The 27,560-nt window shown below is 36.1% G+C and overlaps 2 protein-coding genes and 1 long non-coding RNA gene across 4 annotated transcripts; 2 read left to right on the top strand and 1 right to left on the bottom strand.

Annotated features, from left to right (window-relative positions):
- Positions 1-316: 316 nt before the first annotated feature.
- Positions 317-9,751, top strand: LOC117907216 (ATP sulfurylase 2). The gene is given in 6 exon segments (XM_034820674.1): positions 317-631; positions 634-1,069; positions 1,489-1,894; positions 5,783-6,043; positions 7,242-7,328; positions 9,123-9,751. Coding segments are annotated over 6 exon segments (1,449 nt in total). The 5' UTR covers positions 317-510; the 3' UTR covers positions 9,261-9,751.
- Positions 9,752-10,009: 258 nt separating this feature from the next.
- On the bottom strand, positions 10,010-11,392 carry LOC117906894 (auxin-responsive protein SAUR21-like). The gene is made up of 2 exons (XM_034820166.1): positions 10,305-11,392; positions 10,010-10,021 (listed from the first exon to the last, which is right to left on the bottom strand). Exon 1 carries the CDS (start codon positions 11,332-11,334, stop codon positions 11,020-11,022), a length of 315 nt encoding a protein of 104 aa, XP_034676057.1. The 5' UTR covers positions 11,335-11,392; the 3' UTR covers positions 10,010-10,021; positions 10,305-11,019.
- A 9,301-nt stretch (positions 11,393-20,693) lies between these two features.
- LOC117906895 lies at positions 20,694-27,083 on the top strand. 2 transcript variants are annotated; one of them, XR_004649923.1, is made up of 3 exons: positions 20,694-21,169; positions 26,008-26,117; positions 26,373-27,083. It is a non-coding gene; the product is annotated as an uncharacterized LOC117906895 (long non-coding RNA). The 2 variants fall into 2 exon arrangements; XR_004649922.1 differs by lacking the exon at positions 26,008-26,117 and having other exon boundaries at positions 26,812-27,083.
- Positions 27,084-27,560: the final 477 nt, after the last annotated feature.

Below are 27,560 nucleotides of genomic sequence, written 5' to 3'. Positions count from 1 at the left end.
TTAAGTAGAGAAAACTTTCAAAATTAAATTACATTTCCGCTTCCCAATGCCGAGAAGGATATCGGAATTAATCACTGCCCATGCGGGAGGCGGGACCCGGGAGGCTTATTTATTATTAAATTATAATGTAAAGGGCTTGATCGGGAGGCAAATGCTCCCATCATCTGCCGATGGGGCAAATGCGGGAAAAGGGCGGGGAAGGACATGAGAAAAAGGAAAGATACGGGAGCGTTGGACCATGTGCAGGACCACGGGGAAAAAGACTTTGTAGAAACGAAGTCTGGAATAGTAATAAATATGTGGACAGATTTTTGATTTTTCAGTCGATAGCATATAAGCCATTTACGTCTCTCTCCGCCTACCATATCCCCACCACCATCACCGCCACCACGAGGCCAAGATGATGGCCAAATTCATTAGAGGAGGAAACGCGGTTCCCCCATTTTGGCGGATCTATATTTCGTCGCACCGCCTCATTCTCTGCGACTCCTCTCAAAATTTCCATTAACAATGTCTCTCAGCATTAGGCTCCACATCAGTTCCAACCTCAGCCTCAACTTCCACCCCCAAACCACAATCAGAAGAACCAACCACTCTACTTCAATCCGACCCAGACCCATTTACCATTCGAACCCTTAGCCCCTGCTCTTCTTCGCCGCGCCATGTCTGCGATTCCTTCACATAAATCTTCTTCTTCTTCTACAATCAAGAGCTCTCTGATTGAGCCGGATGGCGGTGCTTTGGTGGATCGGGTGGTGCCTGAGAGCGAGCGGGCCGCGAAGGCTCTGGAGGCGGAATCAATGCCGAAGGTGGGGCTGACCCAGATCGATTTGGAATGGGTTCATGTGATTAGCGAGGGATGGGCAAGTCCGCTGAAAGGGTTCATGAGGGAAGATGAGTATTTACAGAGCTTGCATTTCAATTGTATCAGGATGAAGGATGGGACTATTGTGAACATGTCGCTTCCCATTGTTTTGGCTATTGATGATGAGGCCAAGGAGCGAATCGGGGCATCGCAAGACGTGGGGTTGGTTGGCCCCACTGGTGACTTGGTTGGTATACTTCGAAGGTCAGTTTCTAGACACGAATTTTTTAGAGGTTGTTTGCTTTCTGAGAAAATGTGCACGAAAAGTTAAAGAAATGGAAGTATTGGATACTAGATGTTTCAATAAGTTGAACCTAACAAACTTAGAACCTTCAGGACTGATAAAATTTACGTCCATTTGAAATATACCTCATCATGTGTCTTTTGTTCATGGCCTCAAACAATGTCCTATCTGCTATAGCAAGAGCATTGGATAACTGACTATCTCCTGTTGCCTATGTGGACTGAGAACAAAGAGGAACCGCATTATAGACTATGGGGTTTCTAGTAAACTTCTGTCGATCATGTCATCTTGATCATAATTTTCCCAACATGTTGTTTTGGAAATCAAGATGTCTTTCACTGTTTCTTTAACATTTTCAAGTTTTCCATTCTTATCGCAGCATTGAAATATACAAGCATAACAAAGAAGAAAGAGTTGCCAGAACATGGGGAACAACTGCTCCAGGATTACCTTATGTTGAAGAGGTAATTACTCCAGCTGGAAATTGGCTCATCGGTGGAGATCTGGAAGTGTTGAAGCCCATCAAATATAATGATGGTCTTGACCACTATAGGCTGTCACCCCAACAACTCCGTAAAGAATTTGATAAGCGGCAGGCCGATGCAGTTTTTGCTTTTCAGCTGAGGAACCCTGTCCATAATGGGCATGCTTTGTTAATGAATGACACACGCAGGCGACTTTTGGAAATGGGATACAAGAATCCTATATTATTGCTTCATCCTCTTGGAGGTTACACAAAGGCAGACGACGTGCCCTTGGATGTTCGAATGGAACAACATAGCAAGGTTACTACTTTCAATGTCCTCCATATAATATTCATAATCAATCTTGACATAGGATAAGGAAATTTGTTGACCACTAATGAAAAATCAACTCGTCCTTCTCTTTTTTGTTTCTTGAAATAATAATACATGTAATAACCTTTTTTTTTTATAGGTAAAGAAAAGTCGTATATAAAGTAAAGAGGGGATACCAAAAATAGTGCCCTCAGAGTATACAAGAAGTATACAAAAGACGCCAGTAGGCTCAAAGGGGAAAGGATAGAAACAAAAACCATCACTTGCCCTTACTTAGAGCCTAACCAATCAATGAAGTTTACAAGCGAAAAAGAGCTCAAATCAATAGACACCCTAACCCAAGACCACAGGTTACATGCAAAAGAATTTTTCAATCTTTGGAGCGAAAACTCTTCATTGTCAAACGCTAGCAAATTCCTTCCTTTCCTTCCATACTGTCCAAAATATACATAAGGGGGCTGCTTACCAAGCCTTTTTACAAGCTTTACCCACAAACGACCCATGCCACCCAAGAAGAGTTTCCTTCACTGAACAAGAAAGAATCCAAGACACACCAAAGAGGGAGAAAAGAAGATTCCAAAGAACCCGAGTCTTGGTACAGTGAAGAAGAAGGTAATCAACCGTCTCTACTTTAGAGAGACAAAGAAAACACCTATTTGCCAAGAAGTGCCCCCTTCTTTGAAGTTGGTCTATAGTTAAAACTTTCCCCTAGGAAGCCTCCTAAGCAAAGAAAGCCAACTTAGGAGGCGCGCTCGATCTCCAAATACTACCACTAGGGAACAAAGGAGAATCTTTGGGCTCTAAGATAGAATAAAGAGATTTGACCGAAAAGGTCCCACACCTCGAAACTATCCAAATCACTCTATCTTCTACATCCCTGTACACCCTAAAAGCTTGGATCTTTTGCAGAAAACGCTCCACTAACACTAACTCCCAAGCATTAAAGGCCCTTGAGAAAAGAGGAGTCCATCCACCCCCATCACCTTCAAGGTTCCAAACATCTGCCACCCAAGCTTCCTTAGACGAAGAAAGGGTAAACAAGGAAGGGAATGACTCGCAAAATGACTCATCTCCACACCACTTGTCTATATAGAATCTAACTCTTTGCTCATTACCCACTTGGTAGGCCAACCTGCCACTCAAATAATTCCACTCTTTCCTACACCAGATTTCTCACTCACCTCATGGGAGCACCACCTCCTATCCTTTTCACCATACTTTTGATTGATGACTTGCTTCCAAAGGGCCTCTCTTTTATTGGCATATCGCCAATTTCACTTGCTTAAGAGAGCTATATTCACCAAAGAGAGATTTCTCACATCCAAACCACTTTTTCTTTTCTCTAAGCAAACCGTGTTCCACCTAACAAGATGCAGTTTTTGCACAAGAGCTCTACCACCCTAGAGAAGATCTCTCTGAATCTTCTCCAATCTTAACCTCACTTGTCTTGGCATGCAAAAAAGGGACATGAAATATATAGGTATGATAGACAAAGTGCTTCGAATTAGAGTGAGTCTTACTCTTTTGAGATATACTGTCTCTTCCACATGGTTAGCCTTTTTCGAAATCTCTCTTCAACACCATCCTACATTGCCATTGATTTGAAGGCCCCCCCCAAAGGAAGACCTAAATAGTAGAAAGGGAGACCACACACTTTACACCCTGACTTCAAGGCCAAGTCCTTTATATTATGCACTCTGCCCACCGGAATTAACTCACTTTTCTCTAGATTGATTCTCGAACTTGAGCAAGCCTTGAACCACATAAGAAGCCAGCTTAGATAAATCATCCAGTCTTGAGACGCCTCATAAAACCCCAAAGTATCATAAAAAATAACAAGTGCGAGATCAGAATCCCCTCACCGCTCCTACCTCTCACTCTCCAACCAGATAAGTAGCCCCCACTAATAGCCCTCTTCAAGAGACAACTAAATACCTCCATGGCTATCACAAATAAATAAGGGGAAATAAGATCTCCTTGTCTCAAGCCCCTTGAACTTTGGAAAAAACCAAGAGGAGATCCATTTACTAAAACATAAAATTTCACAGTAGAGATGCATCATTCTACCCATTTAATCCATTTCTCCCCAAAGCCCATATTTCTAAGCATTGCAAACATGAACTTACAATTCACATGATCATATGCTTTCTCTATGTCCAACTTGCACAACACACCACTTTCATTGCTTTTCAACCTTGAGTCCACAACCTCATTTGCAATCAAAATTGCATCTAAAATCTGTCTACCCTCCACAAAGGCATTTTGGGACTTTGAAATCACTTTGCCCATTACCTTTTAAGTCTATTAGCCAACACCTTGACCAACAACTTATAAAAGCTACCCACAAGACTAATCGGCCTAAAATCTTTTAGGTCTTCTACACCTCCTTTCTTAGGAACAAGAGATAGGAAAGTAGCATTCAAAGACTTAACAAATTTGTCCTCCTCATGGAAGTCTCTAAAAAAACCCAAAACCTCTACCTTCACAACATCCTAACAAAAAAACCAAAATGCCATGGTGTAGCTGTTCGGACCTAGAGCTTTGTCCTTGCCCAGATATGAGAGAGTTGCAAACACCTCTTCTTCGGAAAAAGGAAGCTCTATCCTCTCAACCTCACTGCTATCTAACCTCACAAAGGATAACCCGTCAATATAGGGATGCCACCCCCCTTTTTCTGAATAGAGGTTATGAAATGCCCCAACCACACTAGCTTTTAAATCATTCTCCTCGGTATACTAACAACCATTCACTTTCACCTTGGACAACCGGTTTCTTTTATTGTGAGCATTTGCCATCCTGTGGAAGAATCTGGTGTTATTGTCCCCCTCCTTTAACCACACTTCCCTTGACTTTTGTCCCAAAGAGATTTCCTTTCTCAAAATCCAAGTCTTATAAGACTCCCTAGCCTCATTTTTGGCTTCACACTTTTCCAGATTTAGGGCTGAAACTTTCTCCTTCTTGTCTTAATACACAACTTGGTTGAGAGCTTCTCCTTTTTTAGCCTCAATGAAACCGAACACCTCTTTATTCTAAGTCTTCAAGACTACTTTTAAGGCTCTCAATTTTGCGTCTAAAACAAAGCTAAAAGTCCCTGTAAAATCAAAGCTCACCAACCAATTCTTAACCTGATCTTTGAACCCCTCCTCCTCCAACCACGCGTTCTCAAATCTGAAAGTAGAGGGTCTCCTCCTCATACCTCCTCCATCTAGCAAAATGGGAAAGTGATCAAAAACCGGTCTGGGTAAAACACCCTGCACTAACCCATGAAACAGGCTATCCCAATTATCTGTTACTAAAAACCGGTCAAGCCTAGATTGGGATTAGTTATTCAACCCACTCCTCCAAGTAAATGGAACCCCCTACAAAGGAATGTCCCTCAACTCCAAATCCTCTAACACTTTTGAAAATCTCCTCATTGTTGAAGATAACCCTCCTCCACTACTACGTTCCCCAGTAAATCTTATCATATTAAAATCCCCACCTACACACCTAGGGTTGCTCCATAAACCTCTTATTGCCCCAAGCTCTTCCCAAAAGTCCTCTCTTTCCCTTCTGCACATCGGACCATACACACCAGTAAACACCCACAAAAAACCTGATCCTCATAGTTCTTGAATAGCTTTTGAACAATTTTGGTTTTCCCCCATGTCATAGCATATGGAATTTGTTTTTTGTTTTCCTCTAATACTTGATAAGATTGTTTTAGGATTTTCCTTTTTATCATCATTTTGCACCATGAAGTTGCAATTTCAAATCACGTGTTTGGAGCTTGAAAATTTTATTTTAGTCTTTTGACAAGTTTATGAAACTTAAAAATTTAATTGTCATGTGTTGTCCAAAGTTCAATTTTCTTATTCAAATTTTATTTTTGGACAGGTCCTAGAAGATGGAGTCCTTGATCCTGAAACTACCATTGTGGCTATATTCCCATCACCTATGCATTATGCAGGCCCAACTGAAGTACAGTGGCATGCCAAGGGACGGATAAATGCAGGTGCTAATTTCTATATTGTAGGTCGTGATCCTGCTGGTATGGGTCACCCAACAGAGAAGAGGGATTTGTATGACCCTGACCATGGGAAAAAGGTGTTAAGCATGGCTCCTGGCTTGGAGAAGCTAAATATTCTGCCATTCAGGGTAGGTTTTTCTTGATACTCTGCTCTCACCCGTGTTTGCTCAAGTTTTAATTCAGGTTATATTGTATCTTCTTTTCACAAAATTTCTCTGCATCTAGTAGGTAAGATTCTACTAGATGTTCGGGATTGATGAGTACATAAATTTATCTTGATGGTTTTAGTTAATCTATTCTGAGTTGTTACCTATCGATCTTTCAATGGTCTAAAAAGGTTATCATATTATTCACAGTTCTAATGGTAGTGGAGTTATATTATATTTGTCCCCAGATTCTAGTAATCTTATTCTTTGAGTGATCTAATTACCATTTTCACATATGATTCTTAAAGTGATGAAAATGCGCTCAGACAATGCTAACATATCCTTGTTTAGTTCAGATTGAAAAATTCTTTGCTCTTTCCTCAAAATAATAAACTTGGGAATTTATGGAAATATTCCAAATTAGAATGCATTATCAAAAGTTTTAAAAAATGGATCTGCCATATTACAAACCATTGCCAGTTTTAAAATTACCAAAGTGATAAAGTTATCCAACTTGATGTAAAATTCTGCACCTGCTCTGCTGATATGCACAGGGCGGAAGAGACCAACCTTTTTCATGCCTGCATGGTCTGATTTATTACCACACAACACAGAGCAAGTGCTCACTCTTTATGAAACTGGGTCTGCAGTGGTCTGTAAGATAGCATTATCTACATTCATCTACATGCTCAAAATTTATATTCTAAAATAAACAAGAATATGATGTCTTGAAGGCTAAACCTTTAGCTTGTAATAGAACTTACATGATTTTTTCTGGATTTCAAATCTACAATATGAAAGCTTAAGTAGTTACAATGTGTGGTTTGTGTCTATTCATTCATTTTGGATTATAAGGCCCTTGAAACAAGCAAGCCTTGCACCTTTATACTAATCTTCAAGATTTGAGATTGCAATCCTTTTGCTAGTTTTTTTTTTCTGGTTGCTGTCTGTGTGGGTTGGGGTTTGCTCTGGGTATTGGGATAGTCATTAAAAACAGCTGATTGAATATCATCACTGAGAAGGCCATGTTAGCACCAAAGTGGCCACAACTATAACTCCTATTTTATTCAAATATTTGGCAAGGTTCCTTCCATTACTGTTAACTTGAAGACGCACATCATTTTTATTATGCTTTTCCTGCAATGAATCCATTAATCTTCTAACTTATTATACTATGCAGGTTGCAGCATATGACACAGTGGGAAAGAAGATGGCCTTTTTTGATCCTTCACGTGCTAAGGATTTTCTCTTCATTTCAGGAACCAAGGTAGCAACAGCATTCTGATCTCCTAGTTGTCAGTAGTGTAACTTATGCCTTGTGGAGCTGAAAACAATATTTGGAATGGCAATTTTTGTTGGTAGTTGCAATTCTTTTGGCTCTGATGTTTCATTTGTTTCTAGAAGATAGTATTGTGCTATTGAATCCAGGAGTTCTAGGTTTCAGTTTCTGCTAGGTGCTATCTTTTTTCTAGCAGGGTAATTTTCTTTTTGGTAATGAGCTGAACTTAGATCCTCCCATTCTGACCTTCTACCCCTTGACTCCTGAGCCAGGCTTTAGGGCCTTCTGCTAAGAGCTACCTGCAGCTTGAGGGTAGTCAGAGTGTGTATCACATGGACCAATGTATGCTTGTTGGGTGAAGCCATGCAGGTTCATGTCTAGGGATAGGCTGAGTCAGTAGCTGAATATGGGATGGCTTGAAGGAGTAGGTTGGGTCAGTAGTAGAACATGGGGATGGCCTAACCATCTAGATGTTTTCTTTGCCTCCACCTTTGATAACCCCAATTAATGGGGATTCAAGGTTTTGTTAACTTGAGTTATCTACCTTAGAGAAAAATGAAGTTTTGAACACATCTTGTTGGACATGGATACTTTACTCATCATGAAATATCCATGTAATGCCGGAACAGTCCAAGATGGTACCCTAAGGACCTTCCAGTGACTAACTGTGTTCATATCCTTCTTATATGACACATTTCCCATGCCCATACTCATCCTATTCTTCTACAGTGATACTCATGCTGTGCTGTATTTTAAGGCAGTCCTTCACAGATTTGAGGACTGCAGCAAGCATTTGAACATGCTGTGAATGGGGTGATAATTTTGCTGACATGGTTGGGATATAATAGCAGAAACTAACCTGGTCCAATGGCCTTAAGCATTCAACCATCATATCCTTCTGTAATTTGGAAAGTACAATAAATTTGTTAGGAATAAGTTGATTCATGGCATGGTCACCTAAAAAAGAAATGGGGAAGGCAATTTCTATTTTGTGTCCTCTAGTATGTGAAATTCCTTAAGTCCAGAAAGAGGGAAACTGCCTCCTATTCCCCTCTTAAGTATATGGCTGTGGAATTTCAGAGAGTTTTTTCTTTCTTCTTTTTTTCTTCTCTTTCTTTTATTTTTTTCTCCATAAGACAGTTAAGCTTGTCTCTGACTTTAAAATAAGTAGTATCTAACAGACAATCTTTTGCATGAAAAATGTGTCTACTATTTGTTCTGATTCATTCCGAAAAGCATAGTCTGAAATCACTCTGAGAAGACAAAAATGACATGCATCTTAGGTTTTTACTAATCAGGGGCAATTCCCTTCTCTCTTGAAATGGAAAACATTTTCCTTCTCTCTTAAGGATATTTTGTTTGACTGGAAGGGACTTATTAAGAAGTTGAGGAGGAGAGATGAAGAGAGTTTCTATGGAAAAATTTTAGGATTGTCATTTATATTTGTTGATTGGATTTAAAAACTGATGATTTTTAACCTCTTTATCTTTTTATTTCTTTTAATTCAAAAAGGGGGTGACAAAAGGCATTTAACTTTAAAATTGGAAGAGATTGAAAAATGAGAAATCAGGGTCTTGACTTTCTGAAGAGAAATAGGTAATATGTCACACATAAACAATATTTCTTTCCTTCAAGATATGTTATGAAAGGGCAAGGGAGTTCTTTGAGTTCTGCTGTGAGAACATTTGCCCATTAATGTTAAAGAAGTTTACTAGAGATTAGAAAATAATAGAACTTAAACTTTTTCTTATTTAATTTGGTGAACTTGTTATGTCATTGCAGATGCGGACTTATGCAAGAAACGGTGAGAACCCTCCTGATGGTTTTATGTGCCCCCAGGGATGGAATGTCCTTGTCAGATACTATGAGAGTTTGCAAGCAGAAGATGCCACACAGCAATCAGCTGTTGTATCTGCTTAGATTTCTAAATTTCAACCATCCTTTGCTGTGGTTGATTCAGGCAGGAGTGTAGTGTAGTATGAACCATGAAAGCGGGACACAATTCAAGGATCATTTGTCAACTAGCAGATTGAAATTGGGCATGCACATTGTGATTGTATGTGGGCCTCTTCTATTGGACTCCTGGTGATCAGACCGCACTTTTTCAACTAGATTGTGCTTGATATGCAGGTAGAATATTGATTTATTTGTTAATTATTGTTAAAAGAGGATCAACCCAATAAGAAAGCACATTTGGTGCCTGCTGTGGCAATGAACAGATGACAGGGATAAATGAATTTTACATAACTCAAATTTATCTTTGTGGATTTCTGCCCTTTCATCTCAACCTGTTCTTCTGTATTGAGTTCTCTTTTTTGGGTTGTTTGAGAGGGTATTGAGGTTGGTTTGTATTGAATGCTTTGAATTCTAATTTGTGTGGAATATATTTAGAATGATTCTCTGTTGAGGTATTTAGAATGATCTTCAGCTCGAAGGCATGAATCCCTTTGACCAATACAGGGTCCATGATAATAAAATCAATACAGTAGCCCCTTCTCCCCCACATAAACATTTACACTTTTGATCTACATTAAAGAATCTGATGACACTAGTAGAAATCAACATCAGCCCAAGCCATGCTGCACTAACCTCTGCAGTTGCTTCCCTACTGATCTAATATCTTAAAATTCTGATATTTTTCTTAATCACCAGATCCAACTTGTTCCGAGGTGGCCCTGAGACTAAGGTGGTGTTTGTTTTTTTACTTAATTCTAAATAGAACTTTAATATTTAATAGTGTTAAATATTAGGTTGTTTGTTTTTGTAGTATTTTATTTCTATTAAGTATTAAAAAGTAAAGAAAAACCAATATGTTATTTTTTCTATTTAGAAAAAGTTATATATTTTGGTTTTTTATATTTAGTAAAAAGTTTATAATAAGTTATGAAAAAGTAGAAAAACAAACAATCTAAATTCCGAAAACAAATTGTTTTCAGTAAAAAGCCAAAAAAACAAACATATTACCTAACTTCATCATACTTAGAGATAGGAAGAATATAACTTCCAAAAACCTGAAATCATAAATTGTTATTATGATGAGAAAGACAAATAGATGCAAAAGATCAAAGCGATGCTTTAATTTTGTTCAGCCAAATGTCTTAGAAACAAACTAGATCTACAAATTCAGAAGGCCAAACCAAAGGCCCCAAAAGGATGTTCTCCACAAAACTGATGTTTTGATTCCTCCTAGTTAACTCAAAAAGAAGTACAATACAAACTAAATTACAACCTTCAAGTCAATTGAAAGGCACTTTCGCTATATCAGAAACAGAAGGTCGAAGATGAATTAATAGAATCCTCCATGGAGATTTCTGAAAGGAACATCTTTGTATTAAAATTTTACCAGGGCTGTATTGCAATGGAAACAGGGCAAGCTGAGGTGGGATGACCAATTCTCACACTTGGCCGGGAAAAAACATTTGGCCCATTCTATTTCCATCTCCATCTCTTCAGTCATTTTTGAGCGAAGAGGTAACCTTCCTTGTCAGGTGCTTCCAGACTTTTCCCTCTCATCTCAAAGAAAAATGGATCACAAACTAAATTGCAATGAGGGGACAAGAACCTTCATGTCAAAATTGAAGACATGGGTCATCACTCTGCATATAAAAAAGAGTGGAAAAAGATTGGCGTCGACCAACAATTTTCTGCTGTTAGGCTTCCTTCTTGCTGATCTTGTTTCTCACAGGATATTCACCTGCAAGCGAGAAGTGAGTTCTATGAAGTTGGCTATTTTGCAGGGAATGGTGAGACCACCCATGGGATGGTCGAACCCAAACTCTTCCTCAGCCTGACTTAACAAGTCCTGAAACGAAGGATGGTTCAAGTAAGATATCGGAACCACAAACCGCTGCTTCTGATTCTCCCCAACATAAACCGCAAAATAGCCTTTCGGAACATCTGCCGTTGCTGCTGCTAACCGGTTTTTGGCAAGAGGTTGCAGTTTCATAATTTGTTTGACATGAGAAACCATCATCAAGGGCAAACGAAAACCCATGACTAAAAACTCAGGAAACTAAATTGAAGTGAAAGTCTAAGGTTCAGGCCTCCTCTGATATCTGCACATATGCATGAACAACATTGCCAACTTGCCAGTTGTTATTAATGAAGTATGTGGTCAAAAGAAAAGCAATTAGGTGGAATCAGTTACCTACCAGATTAAGAATCACATGCCTTGGCTTACTTGGTCACACGTCCCTCTCCATTGGTGTTGTCCATTAAGATTCAGTACTTCAGCCAACCCCCCCCCCCTTAGATGTCCCTCTCTCAATGTAAAAAAACTCGTGCCCACCACTCTTTTTTAGCTTCACAGCACCAGATCCATGTGATAGCGTGTAATACAAACAAAAACACGAGAAGTGAATAGTAATACTAAGGCTTCAAACACAAGTCTTTAAAGTTGTCTTTAACCTTTGTAATTGGGTTTAACGGCTATACCCAACATTACAAATTTATTAAGAGATGCCTTACTCTTGAACTCTCAAGTGATACATTAAGTGATATTTTACATTTAAATTTTTTCCTCAAGTGATATTCCACCCTTGAACTCGTCTTACAAAGATTATAAAAAAAATATCGAATTAAACAAAGTCCTAGTACGTATAAATTTAAGCTCAAATGAATATAAGAAAAATTAGGATTAAAGGGTACTAATGATATGCAAGTTAAAAACAAAGTGCTCTTAAAAAACACTTCCGTTAGGCTCAAATGATGTTTATAAAAGATTTAAAACTCTTGCCCTCTAAAATATAGAAGTTTAGAGCCTTTAAATAGGGTTTGAAAGCTCAAATTAGCCATTAGACAAGCTTAGGGGTTGATCACTTGAACAATTGCTTTGACTAATTCATTAGCCATTGGACAATAAATGCTTTGTAGGTAATTGCTGGGCTTTTGTGTTGAGATATTAGGAATGCTTTCCTTATATCATTCTTTCCTTATATCATTTAGTGTTGAGATATTAGAAATGTTTAGATATTAGGAAAGTTGAGATATTAGGAATATTGAGATATTATGAATATTAAGATATTAGGAATATTGAGATATTAGGAAAGTTGAGATATTAGGATATTAGTTGTTATTTCCTTATATCATTCTTTCCCATTCTTAGAATGGTGATCACTCTCTATATATACTCTGTACATGAACGAATGAGAATGATGAATAAAAAAAACTATTATTTATCAATTTGAAGATGTATCAGAGCCATGGAATTGAAATCCTGGATATTTTGTCGCTATGGTAGTCCGACAACGATCAACCATCCTAAGACAAGCCTTAATATTGATAAGTCAACCTTCAAATGCACTCACTACAATAAGACTGATCCCACCAGTCTGGATATCCCACAATTTCAAAGCAACAACTCTTGGTATGACCAAGAAAACAATGAGGAACCGAGGGTTTGAACCATGGACCTTTAGATCATGTTTAGGCTATCACCACTTTGTTATTAATGATAATAATCGTGATCAACGGAAGAAGGATTCCAAGAAAACCTCGACTACAATTGTTGCCGAAATAAAAACAAAGGCTGATGTTGCTGAGAAAGCCTCTGCATTGGTAGCCGCTACAGATCATGGTGGTAAGTTTCTAAATACTTTTACACCTGTTATTAATAGTGCATGGATAATTGATTCTGGTGCTACAGATCATATGACTTTTGATTCTAGACAGGTTTCACTCCTTAGACCTTCCTCACAAAAAATTGTTTCCACAGCCAATGGTAACACAACCACAGTCATTGGGGAATGATCCTTAACTCTTACTGATACTTTGAATTTGGATTCTGTTTTAGTTGTTCCATCTCTAGATTACAATCTTTTGTCAGTTTCTCAAATTACTGCAGCCTTATCTTGTATTGTCATTTTTTGGCCTGAATTTTGTGTGATTAAGGACATCCAAACAAGACAGACGATTGGTTGTGGTATTAAGCGGGGAAAACTCTATTACTTGGATTTGCAGTCAAAGGATTCAAATAAGTTGCAACAAGCCTTGATGGCAGATGGATCTGAGGAAGAGAAGAAAAAGTCTGAAATTTGGTTGTGGCATCGACGTCTGGGACATGCTTCCTTTGGTTATTTAAAAAAATTGTGCAAAGAGTGATATTTATGGTTTCCGTTGTGATATTTGTGAATTGGCTAAAAGTCATCGTGCTTCGTTTCCGTTAATTTTGAATAAAAGTCCGCTTCCTTTTATGGTTATACATTCTGATGTTTGGGGCCCATCCAAAGTCCCAACTTTGAGTGACTCACGTTGGTTTGTTACTTTTATTGATGATTGTACCAGAATGATATGATTATGCTTGATGAAGACCAAAGATGAAGTGAACTTGTTGTTTCAAAAATTTCATAAAATGATTGAAACTCAGTACAATGCAAAGGTTCGGGTTTTGCGTAGTGATAATGGTGGAGAGTATCAGAGTTCTGATCTTCAAAAGTATTTGGAAGAACATGACATCATTCATCAGACTACTTGTTCCAATACACCCCAGCAAAATGGAGTCGTTGAATGAAAAAATTGGCACTTGTTAGAGGTTGTTCGTGCTTCCTTGATAGCAGCAAAAATACCGATATCTTATTGGGGAAAAGCAATCACATCTGCCACATACTTGATCAATCGGGTACCTTCTAGCCCAATTAACTTCCAAACACCTCTCCAAGCTCTTACTAATGCCATAGTTGCCCCAACCGTCCCAAATCTACCTCCTCGTGTTTTTGGTTGCATGACATTTGTGCATCTACACAAACACCAACGCACCAAGTTAACTTCCCATGCATTGCAATGTGTGTTTGTTGGATATGCATTGCACAAAAAGGGATATCGATGTTACCATCCTCCAACTCGACGAATGTTTATTACAATGGATGTGGTGTTTCATGAAGATTCAATGTAATTTTCATCTGAGTCTGAACTTCAGGGGGAGTACCATAAGGAAATTCAGACTCTCGATTATGATTATCATATCTATGAGGAGGATGAATCTGGACAATCTGAACTAGTGAACCAGGAAGCGGGTGAGTTGGATATGAGTGGTCAACAATTTGGGTCCGAAGATGTCTTCACTGAAATACCAAACCAATCGTCGTCTGCTGAGGGTGTTCTTAATTTGGAGCCTGATCCATTCATGAAACGATTACCACACCGTCATAATAGAGGTATTCCTAAACCCACATATGAACCTGAATTGTCTACTAAAGTCAAATATCTCATGAGCAACTATGTGTCTAACCATCGTTTGTCTGAATCAAATAAGTCATTTGTAAATCAATTATTTATTGTAGCTATTCCTAACAGTGTGCAGGAAGCCTTAACTGATCCAAGGTGGAAAGCAGCCATGAATGAAGAGATGAAATCATTGCAGAAGAATGAAACATGGGAACTCGTAGAATGTCCACCAGGAAAGAAGCCAGTTAGGTGTCGTTGGATCTATACTGTGAAGTACAAGGCAGATGGTAGTATTGAACGATTTAAAGCAAGACTGGTAGCAAAAGGGTACACTCAAACTTATGGAATTGACTACACAGAGACATTTGCACCTGTAGCTAAGATCAACACAATTCGAGTATTACTATCTTTAGCTGCAAACCTAGATTGGCCATTACAACAGTTCGATGTGAAAAATGCCTTTCTGCATGGCGAGTTATCTGAAGAAATATACATGGATCTTCCACCAGGATGCATGGTGTCAGAAAAGCGATGTCAGAAGGTGTGCAAATTGAAGATGTCATTGTATGGGTTGAAGCAATCCCCGAGAGCTTGGTTTGGAAGGTTCATAAAGTCAATGAGAGCTTTTGACTATCGTCAAAGTAATTCAGATCACACTTTGTTCCTGAAAAAGCAACATGGTAAGATTACGGCACTCATCGTATATGTGGATGACATGGTAGTTACAGGAAATGATCCTGAAGAAAGAAAAACTCTGCAAAATTATCTATTTAGAGAATTCGAAATGAAAGATCTAGGTCCTCTGAAATACTTTCTTGGGATTGAAGTTTCTCGATCAAGTGAAGGAATTTTTCTGTCTCAAAGAAAATATGCCTTAGACCTTTTACAAGAGACTGGAATGTCGGGATGTCAACCTGTTAATACACCAATAGAAGAAGGTCTGAAATTGTGTGTTGAACCTAATAAAGTATCAACCGATAAGGGAAGATACCAGAGACTTGTGGGGAGATTAATGTACTTAGCTCATACAAGACCAGACCTTGCTTATGCATTGAGTGTAGTGAGTCAATACATGCATAATCCTGGAGAGCAACATATGAATGCAGTCATGCGTATTTTGAGGTATTTGAAGAATGCTCCTAGGAAGGGAATTTTGTTTGCTAAAAATGTTGATCATCAGAGTATAGAAATATATACTGATGCTGATTGGGCCGGTGCAGTGGATGATAGGCGATCTACATCTGGTTACTTTACCTTTGTAGGTGGTAATCTTGTGACATGGAAAAGTGAGAAGCAGAATGTCGTCGCCCGTTCAAGTGCAGAAGCAGAATTTAGAGGTATGGCTCTAGGACTTTGTGAGGCATTATGGCTAAGACTCCTCTTACAGGATTTAGGTTACCTATCTAGGCAACCAATTCAATTGTTTTGTGACAATAAAGCCGCATGTGACATTGCTCATAATCCAGTACAACATGATCGTACAAAGCATGTAGAGGTAGATAGATTCTTCATTAAGGAAAAGTTGGATGATAAGATTGTGGAATTGCCTAAGATTCGATCAGAAAATCAATTGGCCGATATCCTCACCAAAGTTGTCTCAAGTCAAGTGTTCTCAAAATTTTTAGACAAGTTGGGCATGTGTGACATCTATGCACCAACTTGAGGGGGAGTGTTGAGATATTAGGAATGCTTTCCTTATATCATTCTTTCCTTATATCATTTAGTGTTGAGATATTAGGAATGTTTAGATATTAGGAAAGTTGAGATATTATGAATATTGAGATATTAAGAATATTGAGATATTAGGAAAGTTGAGATATTAGGATATTAGTTGTTATTTCCTTATATCATTCTTTCCCATTCTTAGAATGGTGATCACTTTCTATATATACTCTGTACATGAACGAATGAGAATGATGAATAAAAAAAACTATTATTTATCAATTTGAAGATTTTGAAGGTTTGATTGACCCTTAATTGATGCTCAACTCCTTTCTTGACTAGACAAGCCAAAAGCTTAACTAGTTGAGCACTAGCTATTGGAAGAGAGAAGGTGCAAAATGTACCTCGACCGATTGAGCCCAATCGGCTTAATCGGTTCCCTAGCCTCTCGATTGATTATATTGTAAAGTGTTCAAATAATCTGGTTTTAAGGTTTGACCTCTAAAAAATTGTGTAATAATTCTTAAAACATTTTTAGAAAAGTTTACAAAGAATTTAACTAAATGTTTTAATTGAAAAGATGAAATTATTTAATATAATTTTTTTTAAAAGCAATTAAACTCTTGGATGATTTTAGGTGCATGAATAAAAATAAGATGTACGATACTAATGCACTAATAAACTTACAAAGAGATCCTAAATAAAGTGTTGAAAACTATTCTTTTTTAGTCTTTCTTCTTCTTGATTTTTCTTTGACTTAATTTATCTTTATAATTGTAACTTTCGAAATCATCTTTATCTAGTCATACTCAAGACGAATTATTAGTTCAAAACTTTGTTTTGTTATAATCAAAATTGAGATTAACTAAATCTTGGTTTGACAAATGACTTCCCGCAAATCATAATGGATAAACTTAAAAAACCAAGTCATTTTTGTTTTCTAATAAGAACAATCATCACCCATAAAAAATGAGTCTATTGATGGAAAATCCTCTTATGATTGTTAAGCAATATTAGATAGTAGTAATACCTCTAATATGATTAAGTCCTAAACTAAAGGCCAAAATCTAATGCTAATTGTTAGGATTCTAGCCATACAAACCCAAGATAATCACCATATTTGGGGGGAGGAGGGGATAGGGTGATGGTCACTTTTTACAAATTTAATAATTATAGAATGCAAGTGATAATATACACAATAATACAATAAAAAATCAATATAAGAGCAATTGAAAATAAACAAAGAGAGTATGAGAGTGGTTTGACCCAGTCCTGGCCTACATCCATTCTCCTTTAATTTCAATCCCAAGTTTGATGTTCCACTATATTAAGACTTTCATGTTAGGATTGAACCCTTAAAAGTAAGACATAATGTAACAAAGTTAAACTTCAATTTTCACTTATTATATTTTATATTTATTAACATTGATCTAAGCATTTAGACTCATATTACTTGCATTGTACATAACTTGGGTGCATTAAGAGTTGCACATAAGATACAAGTCATATGATAAGTTGGGTCCCTTATAAGATGATAAGTTGTTCATAATCGATTCATGACTTTAAACAATCTAGTAAAGATTGTAATGTACTACTTCCTAATTAAAAAGATGACTTATCTTGACCGTTGGGATAAGTTTTCAATTGTGAGTGCACTAGTGTGTATGGCTACACATTGGACAGGACCTACAGTGATCAAGACATAAGACTATCAGATTGTCACGATTCACCAAACTATTATATTGCATGAACTCTCAACTTTGAGAGGATATTAAACCTATGATGAAATCAATATATAACTTTAACTTATAGGTGAAACCCTAAAGTGGTCATATATTTCCTATGGATTAGGTCATTGTTGGTAGAAGCTAGTAACAACAAACATTCTCAATGGAGGTACCATGATATCTTATGAGATTGAGATAGTGTGTCATTTTGAATAATCTAAATGATTTGCGATATAAAATCTGTGGCCACAATAATTTCTTTAATAAAATTTGACATATGCTCCTTGGAGTTAAAGTATGTTAGTTGATCACATAATAAGAGGATCTGTAACTTAAGAATTGAAGAGGTATTTTTGATGGGTTGATAATATTACCATATTAGATTATGGACACTAGTTCACGAGGAGTTTGCATGTAATGGATAAAAGGTTATGAACTCGAGTTTTGTCTCGTCGTAATTTCAGAGGATATTAGAGTACAATTGACTCTCTTTACTAGAGTGTGGAGTCAACTTCATAATTGGAATTTAAGAGGCTAGTATTTTTTTTATGAGTTTTAATGTTCCTCGCTTAAACTCCTAATTCATGGTAACACACACATTGAGGATATTTTAGGTATATAATTCATAAGTGTTCATATCGCCGATTTGGTAAAAATATAAGGTTGAACTAAATCTTATAAATAGTTTTTCTCGATTGAGTTAATTAATTGGAGTCTATTAGGGTTAATTAATTAATTAGGACTCAAGTCGGTTAAATTAGGTGACCAAAGCCTAATTTGGTTTCAAGTCACTTAAGCCCACATGGAAGCTTATATAAATACCTTTAGGGGTTAAGGCTTTAGTTTTCCTACTCAATTTTTTGAGATTCCATAAAGATGAAACCTTAGCCACACTCATGGGAGAGAAAGAAACCCACCATTCTCTTATGTCAGAAACCATGAAGAGAGAGATTAGGTGGAAAACTATTGGGTAGATGAGATCTATGACGATTATTGCGGTTTCAACATCTTCATAAGATGAAATTGATTTGAGAACATCCATATCACAAGTTTGAGTTTCTATCTCTAGATCTAATATGTATTTTAGTTTTTAAAACCATTCTTTTCCATTATGTTAAATTTAGAGAGTCTTAGAGATAGATAAGATGCACCATATGAGATCTAAAGGTAGAGAATGTAATAATCCAGGATTCCCAACATTCCAGACTAAACCTCTAAACTTTACACTTGGATTAATTGGCTCCAATTGTCACTTATAATTTTTCTTAAGAGATGTCTTACTTTTGAACTCCCTAAGCGATACTCTACATTTGACAAACTTTAAGTGATATCTCACATTTAAATTTTTCCCTTAAGTGATACCCTATACTTGAGTCCACTTCACAAGATATACAAGAAAAGATTTGTCAAGGATAAAACTCATAATTTACAATTTGATATAATGGAATACAAAAAAACCAAGGTTAAATGGTGCAGTAAGATGAAATGTAAGTTTGATAGCAAGTGCATTATAAAAACACTATTTTAAGGCTTAAATAATATTAAAAAATGATTTATAACTTTTTCACCCTCAATACAAAAATTTAGAACCTTTAAATAGGAGTTGAATGTCCAAACTAATTGTTAGATAAAATTTGAGGTCAATCAGTTGAATCAGTTACTAGTTGCCGAGATTACCATTGCCCAATCGGTTTAATTAATCCTCAACTAGTTTAATACATGTCACTAGAAAAGAAAGAGTGTAAGTGCACTCTGATTGGTTGAGTCTAACCAGCTTAACTGGTCCCTCCTTATCTTAATTGATTGTATCGAAAAGTGCATAAAACCCTAGTTTGAGACTTGGAACCTCTGACAACTTGCATTCAACTTCTTAAAACCCTTTAAAACGAGTTTAAGAAGGATTAGATTTAGAGGTTTTTTTTTTCAATAAAAAACGTGAAATCATCTAATTTATAAAAGATTAAAATCTATTTAGGCAATTTGGTGATTTTTAAGTAAAAATGAAATGCATGATTCTAATACACCAACAACCTTACAAAGGGATCTTAAACAAATGATCTTAATTGATTTTCTTTTTTGAGGTTTTCTTTTTTATTTTTGATTTCCTTTTAACTTGACTTATTTTTTATTGTTTTTTTGGAGACCTTTTTACCTAAACACCCTTAGGATAAACCATTAATTCTAAACATTATTTTGTTATCATCAAAATTAGATTAACCAAATCTTAGTTTCATATAAAAGATCTAAGCATACACTAGATATACAAATTAGTGATTAATCAATGAAATTAAACTTAGAAAATTTTTAACATTTTCTTAGCTTAATTAATTGCATAATTAATCATTATGAACTTTTTGTTATTGTAATCCCTTTGGTATTTTGAAATATTTGAAAATATATTAAGTTAATTTTTTTCTTCAAATTATTAGTTTATAAATATCATATCTTAATTATATAAAATCAATATAATAAAATTTGATATTTCTAGATATTTAAAAATATATTGAATTATTATTTTATCTCAAATTATTAGTTTTTAAATATCGTATCTTACAAAGAAATAATGCTTTTCTTATATGAATAAAAGTAGTTTATTTCGCACATACTGATATTAAGTCACTTAAAATTTAATATTATTAAACTCCATTAAAATTAAAGTTAAATAAGGGCTTGGATTTAAGGTGAAGTAGTCTGTACTTTTTCAACGAGTTGGGTCAGTTGGCTCCGATGAAGACATGGGCTCAAGCTTAAAACACTGTCCTAAAACCCAATCAGCGCAGTTTTTTCTGGTCCAGTTCTGAAGATAATAACCCTAGAGCCCAGATACATCTCATTCATACAATGGCGGAGGCCAATCAGACGCGATTGTCTTCATCCGTACATCACAGTACGGTGACACGGAGATAACTCAAAAAGAAACCAAGACGCAAGGTAACAATCTGCGTCTCTCGTGACTTGGCGCAAACTCCTGTTCCATCTTGTGATCATCAGCAGAATCTGCGATTCTCAACTTATGAAACCCTGCTTTATTCATTTTTTTTCTTGCATCTTGCAAATATTCTCCGTTTGGTCACCGAGAAAAATGTAGGAAATGAAAGAATTCGAATCTTTCTTTCTTCCGTTCTTCCTTTTTAAGACTTTCCATATTTAATAATCTCTGCGTGTTTGGCTACCAAATAAATGTAGGCAAATGAAATAAATCAAATTCTTTTTATCGGAGAAGCTTGGAGGTTGGCGCTGATGTCATGCGCTAAATGACTCGCTCCGCTGTAGAATATGGTATATAGTTGCTGCCTCAACTCTGCTTTGTTTTTTGTTGTGAATGTTTATGAAAATTTTCAATTCAGCTCTGTATTCGGAAGTGCTGTGGTTTATTGATACTTCTTGCGTTATTTCCTATTTCTTTCTGAATTTTGGGCAAGAGATTGAAATCCAAGTCTTGATTATTTAGGAATCGTTCTCTTAACAAGTTGGATTCAATGGTTGTGTCGATGTAAGTTAGTTCAATCATGCATTGTTTTATTTCACTAAGTATTGCGATTTCAACTTTATTCACCCAAAAACTTTGAAATAATTCTATGATGACAAAATTGTCTGTCCTGTAGACTTGTAGGGCCGAGGGCATGTGCAATGCATATATCAACTGATTAGTTTTCCTTAAGAGCATGGATTATAGAAATTGAATTTTTGTACTTTAGTTTGCTCCTCTGCATTGCCACTTGTATTTCCTTTGATTCACCAACAACATAATCATTAGTCTCATATATTTCAGAATCACCCACAAGCCATCATGGAATAAAAAATTTGGCCAAGAGTAGCATATATAACTTACCATTGTATGCTGAAAAGGTGCTTTTGGTAATGTCAAACAAGGCACCTACTGTTGAATCTAATAATGGAAGTAGGTTTCTTTATTCTTTTAAGTGTTTGTTCTTATGCAAATTCATTGATCAGAAAGGGTGAGCATGAAAGTACCTGGTAATTTTAAACACTGTGTTGTTTTTGGTTTCGTAGTTACTTTTGAAATAAATATTGTCTAATTTGGAGCATTATAGATAGGTACTTAAGGATTTTGTTGAAGGACAACTTTAGGATGGTTATTTACAGACAAATAGGTGGGTTAGGTGTTCAGTCTTTTAGTATTTAAGGATAAGAATAAGGAATAAAAATTATGATAACAGGGAAATATAAAATAAAATATAGGGAGTGAAAGATAAAAGGAGAAAAAATGGGCACCTAAGATTCTTACTAAGGCCTTAAAAAATAAATATGGCTGTTAAAAACTACAAAATATGGAAAACTTGATATTATTTTATCATCAATATTTTATTTATCTCGTCTTACATTAATTATCTTCATTTATAGGCTTTAGAAAATCCTAAAAGCTAAATAAAATCATGAAAACCTATGTGGTAAGTTATTAGAAAGCTTGTTCCTTTCCTAAAATTATTAAATCTTCTTTGTTTTTATAATTAAAAACCTATTTTATGGAAACTTCTTATGATAAAGTTTCTAATAAATAAGACTTCTTGATTCTAAGGATTCAAGATAAAAACTCAAAAAGAAAAAAAAAAAGAGAAATTAATTTAGAAAATAGAAAGTTTAAAAATATTTGTCAAGAATAATTCCAAAACTTCCTAAGTTCTAAATAAAATTCAGTTATTTGCTATTAACTAATTATGACACTAAAGAACATAAAAAACTGTAAAGTTACTAGATACCTTTAGTAGAATAATTTAGGATCTCTTTATGGAGATTCATCCTTGTTAGTTCCCCAACTTGGAAAAGAAAACTTGATTTCAAGTTTTAGAGACCTTCTACGGTCAATTGAAATCCTAAGCAATCTACCATTTATTTATTTGTCAACTTACATGAAATGAATTGATGATGCATAACACAAAACTCTTCACTAGAGCTTTATAATCTTGTTACTAGATGCAACCACCAACTGAGATCTTTTTCAAGTGTTTGTCAAGTTTGTTCTTTGCCATGATGAGAATAGGATCTCAAGATCTCGCAAATTTGTTCAATTTCATGCAAGTACCAAACTTTCAAGGATTTTCCAATTTTGAGAGATAAGTTGATAGTTCCTAAAATAGTTGTGTAATCAACAATCTAGTAGCATATTGCTTCCCACACTCTTCTTCTTCTTATTTTTTCTTTTCTTTTTGATAGGCAAAAGAACATTATATTAATTTGCTATAAGCCTAAAAAAAGGTAGCTACAAAATACATAGGAAGTATACAAGTACACAACAAAGCAAAGAACAAGAAAAGAGAAAACAAAAAAGATACTCACACCCCTTACATGTAGCCTAACCAATTGGCAAAATCAAACATACGCCTCTAAATCCCTTTTGGTCTACTCTAAAAAGTTACACATAAAACAAGATTTAAGTTCTTAATCTAATAACTCAACATTTTCAGAAGCCTCTTTATTTCTCTCTTTCCAAATGACCCAAAAAAATAAAAAATAAAATTAAGGAGCCACTTTCTATGCTTTTTTTATTTTATTTTGAACGAAACGGTCTTGCCAACTTAATAATGTTGCTTTAAGTCAGGATTGCAACACATACCACCTCAAATAAGGAGAAGACCAACTGTCATAATAATCTTGCTTTTGAATAGTGGACAACGATGTGCTCACTTGATTCCTCTTCATCTTTATACATAAAATATCTATTCACCAAAGTCCAACCTTGCATATTCATATTGCCCATAGTTAAGGTCCCTTTCTAAGTTGCCACACTTAATTGCCTCAATTTTTTATTCCTTCCTTTTTGTTTCCATCCCATAATGATTCCCTTTCCTTTTCCTTTCTTGAAAGCTTAGTGAATTCACCCTTAGTTACTTAGTTCGATCTTTTAATCTGTATTAGTGATACAACGAGTCTCTCAACTTGATAGATTTTTTTTCCCTTTTTTTTCTTTTTTTGATAGGCACTATAGATTCTCATTGAGAAAGGGTTAGGAAAGCATATAATAGCATTATAAATTTCCTTTTCTTAAGAAACTAAAATATTATCAAAATATGAAAATATAGAAGAATGTGCAAGGATTGTAAGATAAACAAATATGGCAGAACTTTAAGGGGATTGGAAAAAAAAAATGCATTTTCATCCTCATCATAACCATCTTTTCGATTCTTGTTGACAAAAGGGTTAAAGCATATGTTAACATCAGAATTTGTTTTTTGTTAATGGGGTTGAGGGTTTGATCTCTCTATGTTCATTTTATTGATGGATTCCATTTTAGTTTATAGCCTTGGTTTTCTCCTTTTAGGGCTTTTCTTTCTTTTAGCGCCCTTGTATACCTTTTGTGTACTTGGTAAGCTCCTTTCTTTTGATATATCTCCTTTATTTGCCAACTGAAAAAAATAATTTCTTTTTCATTAAAAAACTGAATTATTGTTGAAATACTAAAACATGAAAGAGTGAACTAGGGCATTGACATACAAAAATGTATTGTCATACTTATCATCATGATTGTTGAAAACTCATGATACATGATATAATACAACTATAGAATACGTCTTTTTGTAAACCGATATGAATCACCATAACATATCTTATTTGAAGCATATGTGTATTTTGATGACAGATACAGGGTTCATATATTGTATGGGTATTTTTCCTATCTATATTTATTACATTAAAAAAACCATGCTACATAGTATGGTACAAAACACAATATAGAAAAATAGAGAAGTGATAGACATGATTTATGAGCTCACAACTTTGCTCATCATCATCTTCTTCTTTCCTATCAATGGGCATGTGTGAGCCACTATCTGGTTATCCTTGGGTGTCATGGAAATGGACACTGGTAGGCGCCACATAATTCATATTAGCAGCCTAATTATTCTTCTTATTGTTTTATTTTGTGCTTACCTTATACAACATAAAGATGGCTCTATCTCATTTTTTAATGGAAGTGCCAACATTGCAATGTATTCTAGCATTTGCAGTATAACATTTCTTTATTTACTGTAAGAGGTTTCATGATTTGATTCCCTTTTAAATGTGGCTTTTTTTCCCCTACTTTGAGATGAGGCCTTTTTGTTGTGGATATTATACTCCTAAATTCCTCGGGAGTTTTTATACCTAAGTTTTCCTTGCTTCAATCAGTTTTGGGGGAGTGCCCTGTGCTAATACTCCTCTGGCTTTGGATAGTTGGCCTACTTATTTCTTGGGCCTTTTCTTGTCAGATTGGCATGTGACTCCTACCTTGACTGACTATGGTCCTAGTCAGGCTGTGTGGTCCTTCTTCAATGGTGTTTCTGTGCTTATCTCATCCCTAATTGATAACTGGCCTTGCCCTTTTGGGCCTCTAATGGCCTTACTTATATTGCTTTTTTCCATTGTATCTGTTGGGTCCTTAGTTAACTCTTGAGCTACTTCTGTTGGATCTTAGGCGCTGCAAGACTTTGTACTACTTTTGGATAAGCTAGACTTCCTTTACACCACTGTTCTCTATTCAACCCTTTTCAAGTAGCTTCTAGTAGTAACTGTGCATTATAAAAATGTTGTCTTGAGATGGGCTTCATTCGGATGTGATGAATCTCTTCTTGAAGAAGGTAACTGTTTTGTTTGGAAAGTGAGAGTTTGATGCTTTTGGAAGTTGGTTGGCCCATTGGCTTGCCGCAGCACCAAGAAACGTGGTTCAATAGTAATTTAGAAATCATTGTGAACAATGGTGATGACACTAAGAGTGGGGTTTTAATTATGAAAATTATTACTTATTGGTTGAGGAGTATATAATTGATGGTGGAATGGAGAAACCCTCTCAGGTTATTGGACTGTGACTTCCATGTTGGATTCATTGATGAGATCAAGTTCAGAAATCACTATGTTAGAACAAAACCAAAGCAACTTTTTCCTTTGCATGTCAGATTTGGTCTTCAGAAGTTAATTAGGTTGCTCATAGATACTTGATGCATAACATGGTTGGTTCAGTAGTAATCTGCAAAATGCAAGCAAGTGGTGGCTGTTGATGGTCAGGGGCAGTTATAGATGCAAGCCTTTTTATGTGCTCTTGTTAATGAAGAGATAAGCTACGGCGGAAGAAAAAAGGCCCCTCTCTCAAAAGATAGCTCATTGTGATCTGGTTTGAATGTCAGGATGATGGCAATGATCAGATTACTGACTTTTAACTCCTTCAATCATTTGCTTCAGATGGTATGATGGATTGTCTCTTAAAGAATACCGACAGGAAAATATTACATATGAGGTAATCCCTTAGGCATGCATTGACAAACATGCTCATTATTCACATTACTTGTTTTGCCTCTCTATTTCAAATTCTATCAGAGAATAGTTCAAGTAGCTATTCTAAATTGACTGGGAGGAAGGGTTCATTGCAATACTTCTTATTGTCAATTTAATGCATTGACTTCATAGCTGGGTGTTGTTTGAATTTTTGGGTTCCCAAAAGAATGAGACACCTTCACTGTATTTTCTTGCTTTATTTGTGGCTCCTGTGTAGCTGGACTCTTGTGACCCATGCAACAAATCATCCATCCTGGCTTGGACCCTCTCAATAGAATGCTGTTCCCTTGTATGGGATGCTATGTTAGATCACACAGTTGCACCCAAGACTAAATGATTAGTCTTACTCCATTAAGTTATAGTGTTATACAGTACATAATGCTCAAAGCTATGGTTCAGGTACGTCCGTAAGTCCTTGGTTGTTCCGGATTCCAGTGGTGAGCTGGAAAGGGGCCATCCATCTCTCAGTAATTTCAGTAGCTTTCATGGTTGCTTTCAATCTTGTCAATTTAATTCCATCACATCGTTTTCTTGTTGGTTCATGATGCTCATTACAAAAGTGCAAAAGTGCAGATTAGGTTCCAAATATACTCTTAATCTCTTTGAGACACGGGAAATCTGGAAGTTGTTTTTACTTTTTTATCTCTTTGAAACAGGTCCATGGACAAAACCCTCTGTTTTTATTGTTTTCATGATGTGCTTGCTATAGGCCTTTGGCGGTGAAGGATTGATTTCATGGAAATTGTTTGAGCAGCTGATGTCTAGCTTTTTCAAGTAAACTGAAACATGTTAATTGTTGTCAGTCCATTTTCCGGGTCTGATGCTTTTATGGTTTTATGTTCAATCAACATCACAGCAATAATCGCTACTTTATTTTGTTTTACCCGATGATAAAAGTCATGTAGTTCATGATGTTAGACACCCTTAACAAATGCTCTTGCAACCATGATATCATTTCCTTACCAGTTATTTCCTACCTATCATTCTTACAGAAACTGGAGAGACGCCTAAAGAGAAGGTAAAAAACTTCAAATAGGTGGTTGCAGTTCCTGATATGGTTGGGTTGAATTAACTGAGCAGTTGGGTTGACATCACAGTTCCTAACCATGTTGTCCTTACAAGAGGTATTGGAAGCAGCAAGGTAACATGGCCTTCATGTGCTTAGGAGAGGGTGGTCATTTTCTATCTTAGACACTGCTTTCGTTGATTAGCTATGATAGTCACTGCCTTTCGGTGAGAACAGTGGGCCCTCCCTCCTATTTTCTCTGTTTTTGTCCTCCCTTCATCAACCAATCTCATTCACGGAACATGGGTAGCTTCTTTTGAAGGCTGGCCCCTGGCCCATTCCAGTTTCAGTCTCACCTTCGACTCTTAATTCAGGCATCTTTTGATTTTTGAGTTTGAC

This window comes from Vitis riparia, chromosome 18 (genome assembly GCF_004353265.1).
Source record: "Vitis riparia cultivar Riparia Gloire de Montpellier isolate 1030 chromosome 18, EGFV_Vit.rip_1.0, whole genome shotgun sequence".
Taxonomy (NCBI): Eukaryota; Viridiplantae; Streptophyta; class Magnoliopsida; order Vitales; family Vitaceae; genus Vitis; species Vitis riparia.
Note: the sequence above shows the minus strand (reverse complement) of the source record. Positions and strands in the feature narration are given on the sequence as shown.